The 6,823-nt window shown below is 40.3% G+C and overlaps 1 protein-coding gene across 3 annotated transcripts in view; it reads left to right on the top strand.

The window, feature by feature from the left end:
* samd9l (sterile alpha motif domain containing 9 like) overlaps positions 1-6,817 on the top strand; it is an 11,101-nt gene extending 4,284 nt beyond the window's left edge. For 2 of the 3 annotated variants that reach the window (XM_008416774.2, XM_008416773.2), the window contains exons 3-4: positions 963-1,028; positions 2,146-6,817. In XM_008416774.2, the coding sequence (XP_008414996.1) occupies positions 1,025-1,028; positions 2,146-6,743 (4,602 nt within the window). In that variant the 5' untranslated portion in view covers positions 963-1,024 and the 3' untranslated portion in view covers positions 6,744-6,817. The remainder of the gene's footprint in view (positions 1-962; positions 1,029-2,145) is intronic. The other variant, XM_017306388.1, reaches the window with a different exon arrangement.
* The last annotated feature ends 6 nt before the right edge of the window (positions 6,818-6,823 follow it).

Here is a 6,823-nt window from a genome sequence, read left to right as displayed (position 1 = left end):
TGCTCTCATAAAGTGCTGTGAACAAGTATTTTGAATGTTTTTGTTTGTTGTCCAACAAATGTTTCAGACAATCTGACAATTATCAGACACAGATAATTCATGTAAATAATCAGGTTGTCAAAAAAAAATAATTTCATATATTTGTAAAAAAAACAAACTATGTGACCTTATGTGGAAAAAAAACAGTCAATCAATCAAATTTTATTTGTATAGCACCTTTCAGCAACAAGGCATTTCAAAGTGCTTTACATCATAAAAGCACACAARTACAAAGTCATAGAAGACACAGTCAACATTACATTTTGCAGTCATTACACATCAGATTATTAATTAATGTTTCATGATTATATTTCAAAAGCAACTTTAAGCAGGTGGGTTTTTAGTCTAGATTTAAAGTAACTTAGCGTTTCGGTTGTTTTGCAGTTTTCTTGAAGTTTGTTCCAGATTTCTGGTGCATAGAAGCTCAATGCTGCTTCTCCAWGTTTGTTCCCCACCCTAAACTCATAAGTGGTTGTTCCTCACAAAATTGTTTACATTCAGCCATTGCAAAAGATTTTCAAGCAAAACAGCTTGTTTAATGTCATACAACAAACAGATTTTAGTCCAGATTTTGACTAAGTCACTCCAAAATGTTCATTTTGTATTTTTGAGCACATAATTTTTAACTTTCTCCATCGGGATTTTCCTCRMTTGAGGCATCAAAGCAGTGCTTGATCATAACACTGRTACCATCATGTTTACTATAGTACTAAGTACATATAATTTTTATGTGGGTATTTTATGAATTCTGTTGTGTGAGTTATCACGATTGTGTTTTTTGGTTATACTCTTGCCTTGAAATTGCCCCACAGGGACAAATATAGTGAATTGAATTAAATGTTTGACTGTCAGTGTGTGATGTTGGAAATCATACTTTGATTTAATATCATGCATAAAAYGAATTTCATGATATTTTATTGCAGGGTGGAGATAATGAGATGCAAATGTCACAACTGAGGAAGTGAAAAAGAAAAGAAACKGAACCATGGGTAAGTTTACATGCACTCAATGTACAGTTAAAACCAAATATTTACATGTGACATTTAATCATTTGTTCTCATTGTCTAACATGAATTTTGACTTAATATTTCTGGTTTTAGGTCAAAATTATTACTGTGCTGCTAGATTTTCTATGGGACTGAGTTCAAGGCTTTGTGTTGGCCACACCAAAACTTTAACTTGTTCTCTGAAAGCCTCTTTGAAACTAGTTTGATGGCATACTTGGGTTCATTGTTCATGTGGAAGACCTATTTATGGCCAAGCTTAAGATGTCTGAGACAGTAATGATAGTCACAAGGTGTTTCCACAAAATGTTTTTTCTCGATGATTCAATTTATTATGTAAAGTGCACCGCTCCCTCTTACAACAAAACATTTGTACAATTTGATGCTGCCTCCCTGACCACAATTAAAATGGTGTTCCTATTAATGCAAATCTTCTCCTTCTTTCTTCAAAATACATCAGTGGTCATTGTGAGAAAACATTTACCTTTTAGTTTCATGAGGACATGTCTCCAAAAATGTAAGTCTGTGTCTCTGAATGCATTTGCCAAACTGTAATCTGTTTTTTTGGAGTAATAGCCTCTTCCCCCTTTTTCAGTAATGAAGTCTTTTTGCKGTGGATTAAAACACTGATTTACTAGCTTACGCCAGCCTCTAAACAAGGCCTTTTGCTTTTGGTTTGGAGGTGATTTGCACATTTTTCACCTAAACACAGTCATATCTGAGAGACAGAGCTCATCTCTTTCCTGAAAAGTATGATACCTAGACATATCCCTGGTGTTAATGTTTGCATGTAATTGAACAGAGGAGTGTGGTGCTTTCAGACATCTGGTAATTCACCTCCAGGGATGAACCTGATCTGTAGAGATCCACAGTTAGCTCCCTGATATCTTGCCTGATAAGAAGTCAAAGAAAATCTCTAGAAAATAATTGAGATACAAACTTGGGTATGTGTGTAATGTTTACATGGGCTAACATGCAGTGTGATAGATTTTCTACGGGAAAATCTAGTAAACATGTAAACATGCCAWTACAAAACATTAATCTTGTTTTTCTGATCTCTACAAAAAATAGAACTTTAATTATTTCCGTCTCTTCTTTTTAGCAGAAGACCTTGAGAAGTCACCTATAAACTGGACTGAGTCCGATGTAAGTGCCTGGCTACGGTCGATTGGGGTGAAGGAGCAATATATAAAAAAGCTCCAYGAAGAGGAAGTAGATGGACAAACCATGCTTGCTCTGACAGAGGACTTTTTAAAAACAGAGATTTGCATGAAATCGGGACCTGCTCATTTGATTATCCAAAAAAGAGATGCACTGCTTAACTCTCAGAAGAACAAACAAGTCACTAGAGGCAAAAGGTCTGAGTTGGAGCAAAAAAAATCAGTGGAAGGTTCTCAAACAACGGAGGAAGGTTSTGAAGATCCTGTGAGAAACAGAGACRTTTCTAAAGAGAGACAAAATGTTCAGAAAGAATGTGTGTTGTCTTCAAAGGAGGACTGCAAACCAAGACCGTTTGATGAAGACGACATTGATTTTATCTACTTAAAGCACAGAGTCCTCCAACCTGAATCAGGGGCTTTCAATTTAATATCTCCTTGCCATGAATACAAGTCTTTTGCAACAGCTGCCACACTGGACCGTACAAGACTCCAAGCAAAGTTTGCCAGGGAAGTTTTTAAATTYGCTACTGGTTGCATGAATATCAGATCAAATGGCACCATACATTTTGGCGTGATGGACAGCAAGGAGAATGAAGGATATGTGCATGGGGAGATAATTGGGATTCCCATAAAAGAAAAGGACATCTATGTAGATGCTTTGGACCTCAGTGAAAAAAGTTTCCGCTCTGACAAGGAGCAAGTACTTCAGTGTGTGCGGCCGCCAAGGTTCATTGAGGTTATGGATCGAGAAAGTACAGAAAAGAGATATGTGGTGGAGGTAGACATTGTGCCTTTATTAAACATTGTGAAGAACAAGGTGTATTCAGTGCGCCTGCCAAATTTTAAAGAGGCGACTAACAAATTAGAGTTTGAGAAAGAAGTGATTTTTCGAAGGGTTGGCTCAAAGACCGAGCCGGTGAGTGACTTAGGGGATTTCTACCAGAGAGTCAAGGATCGAGACACACAAAGAGACGAAGCAGAGAAAAAGCAGTTTCTCATTGCTCCAGAGATCTGCCAAGATCTTGGAAGGAAGCTCACAATGCTCCTGACCAGTGGAAAGAAATTYATTACAAAGGACAAATGGTTCATACTTGTCACAAACAAATTCAAATCCAGCGACCTCAGTAATATCGACTGGCTGCTCAACATGAATGTGTTCTGTGTATTTGACTTTGACCCAGATTCAAAGATATCAGGTCTGTGCAGCAAGTACCTTGAGCACCATGCTGCAAACATGCATTTTCTGCAGAGCTACAGAATGCCTGCTGGTATGACCATAAAGGATTTCACTAACCACCTGCATCTGTTTGAGCAGACTAGCTGGATTTTTTGCAATGGTCGCTCCGATTTCAAAGGGAATGAAGCTTCATGTGATGAAATGACCTGGATTAAGACAAAAATGACTTTCCTGCGGGAATCTGTGTCTCTAATCTGCAAACAAATCCTCCCAAAAGGCACATTTCAAGTAATTTTTCTGCTAACATCTCCTGTAGAAAAGCCACTCCTGCACACGTTTTATGAGTTTTTCACAGACATGGAAGGTCATGAGGACATAATCTGCATCTGTGACTGTGAAAAAAACTACCACAAGTGGCAAAGCTTTGCAGAGGGTTCCTGTGGAAAAGAAGCTGTTAACAACTCGAGCATTGTTGGGATGAAGATGAGTCATGTGAATGCAACCTTACAGCATGTACAGCCCGTCAAAGCACACGTCAAGAAACACCTGCCTGTCTTTGTGAAAGGGACATGTCTTCTTGAAACACAGATAGAAGAGCAAATGTACTCCCTGGAAATTCTCGCCGTCAACCATTGTGATGAAAGCACCAAAGAATTCATCAAGGAGGAGAAAGGAAACATTGAACAGCAGTTTTACCGAGGTGGGAGAGTCACCTGGCTCAATTTCTGGCTTGCTGACCACAAGCATGTCGAAGACGTGATTGAAAGAGATGCTTACCATGACACATCCCGACTTCTTAATGATGTCTTGAAATTCAATGCTGATCAAACTCCTGTAAACTGTATAAACATTTACCATCACCCAGGAAGTGGTGGTAGCACTGTGGCAAGACAGGTGTTGTGGCACAACAGGAAGGATCTGAGGTGTGCAGTTGTGAAGTCTTATCCAGCCTCTGTAGTTGCTCAGCATGCTGTAGAGCTAAGAGAATATGAAGAAAAAGATCCACAGATGTGCCTCCCTGTGCTGCTTCTTCTTGAAGACACTGACAAGGAATACATAGATGATCTGAGGAATGAACTAGAGGCTGCTGTGAATATCAAACAAATCCAATATGGAACCCTTTGTTTCATCTTGTTGAGCTGCAGACGTTCCCACGACCCAGAGAGGAAATGCAAAGAGTCTCCACTACAGAATGTGTCTGTAACCCACAAACTGTCTGATCAGGAAAAGAGAAAGTTTGCTGGTAAGCGACAAACTCTCGAGGAACGCTATGCACCTTCATTCATTTTAACATTTGTTTTGATGAGTGAAGGATTCTCCCAAGATTACATTCAAGACTTTGTGAAACATTTACTTCAGGATATTGATCAAAAATCTGTTGTRACTCGTCTCATGCATTATGTTGCTTTGCTGAACACGTATGTTCAAAACTCTTTCATCTCTCAGTCTCAYTGTGAAGCTTTGCTCGCCTTAACCGTTCACCTAGAGAGGTTCCGTCAGCATGCATTTGAGAGTTTACTCAGTGATCARGCCAAGCTGGTGTTCTTGCATCTCAGAGATGACAAGACACACATTGAATCAATCAGAATCATCCACCCCCTTGTTGCAAAAGAAATTCTGCAACAACTTCTGGGGGGCAAACARACCCAAAGCAGACTGGCAATGAATTTGCTCTGTGAGAAGGTGCTTTTTGAGCACCGATTTGGAAGGGAGGAGTATTTGACATTTTTAAGACATCTCTTCCTAAGACGGTCCAGAATCAGTAAAGGGGATGAATGTGATAGTTTCTTCTCTCCCCTTATTGAGCATGTGTGTGACATTGAGAAAAACCCCAACAAAGCAATTGAGTTGTTAAAAGAAGCCTTCGAGTGTTTCAATCAAGATCCATTCTTTGCTCAACAGCTTGCTCGACTTCATTACACCTATGAGAAGTTTGAAGAGGCAAAACACTGGGCGGAAACAGCGGCTAAGCAGTTGCCCAATAACTCATACATACTAGACACAAAAGGTCAGGTGTACAGAAAATGGTTCCAAGCAAAATGCAAAGCAATAGAAAGTGAGAGCAAACCAAAGACGGCCCAAGATACAGTGGATGCAGTGGGGACTGCCCTGAAAGCCCTCGAGTGCTTTCAAGAATGTGAGAGGGCAGCCAATGCAGAGATGGAAGATGTTAATAGCTCTGGGTTTTTTTCTGAGGTCGAAGTTGGATGCAGCCTTCTCAAACTGATCTCCTCTCTTCAAGTSTTTGCAAACCGAACCAACGGCCACGCTGAATGTATGAAGTACTTGYTAACAGATTACATCCCAGAGGAACTCGACCGTGCCTGGGAACCATTTCATGGCCGTTTGAAGAAACTTCACAAAACAATGCAAGACGCCTTGGAATGGATTTCAGAGGACCTCAGCTACTTCCAGACAGACATTGGAGATGAAGAGGAGATCCCTGAAAGACCTGAAGAAAAAATAAGTCATCCACTCACATGGCTGGCAAAGAAATCTGCTGAATATGGCAAGTACTTCAGTGAAGCAGATTCTGCTATGCTTCTGAAAAAATGCCAGACAATTGAAAGCAAATTTACACCTTTTCAGAAACGCATGATTATCTATCATCTTGGGGGAGGGAACATCATATCGATCCTCTCAAAACTAACTGACCAAAAGGATGCAGTACGTCGTTTGGAGCATATCCTTACTCTTTACCCCAGCAACCCATTAAAGGTCAAATTTACGCAAAGGGACATTGTCAATTACATAGCAGCACACATTTCCCTAAACTGTCTGTCCCCTCAACCACAAAAAGCAGACCCGCTGAAAGAGCTACAGGCTCTTTGTCGCCAATTTCCAACTGATAAAAGGAAATGTTTTCCAAGTGCCTTGTTCTTGCTTACCATGCTGTTCTGGCCTGAGGATCGTGATACAGACCAAGAGAGAGAAAGCAAATATGAGATTGTGCAGTCGGCAGTTGAACACCTTGAGAAAGGCTACTGGGCCAAGATAAAAGACATTCCCCAGCGGAAAAGAAGGATCTACACCCATTTTTACTTGGGAAACGGGAATGGGCTGGATAAATTTGTCCACAAGAGAAAGTTTGACAAAATCACCAAGGGGTTCTCWGTCTCTGAGAAGCGCCTGAAGTGGTTCAGCGGTGAGGCATGGAAAAGTCCTGAAATTGCCACCATGCTGAAACGTGTTTCTGGATGGACGGAGGACAGGGTGGTGTACCTTGAGGGCCCCCAGAAAAAGAAGTTTAATATCCTGCCTCTCTTTGTGCCTTCGGTGCCTCATGGTAATGAAAACATTACCTTCTACCTGGGATTCACCTTTAGAGGTCCCGTTGCATGCAACATTCTTGTCAAAAAGTAGTTTGGCAGTCACATAAGTATTGTTTTATTAAATGCTAATCTCACAAAACAAGCTGATGCACAAGTTATCATGTTAGTTAT

This window comes from Poecilia reticulata, linkage group LG8, assembly GCF_000633615.1.
Source record: "Poecilia reticulata strain Guanapo linkage group LG8, Guppy_female_1.0+MT, whole genome shotgun sequence".
NCBI lineage: Eukaryota > Metazoa > Chordata > Actinopteri > Cyprinodontiformes > Poeciliidae > Poecilia > Poecilia reticulata.
This window is presented reverse-complemented; position numbering and strand designations above follow the sequence as displayed.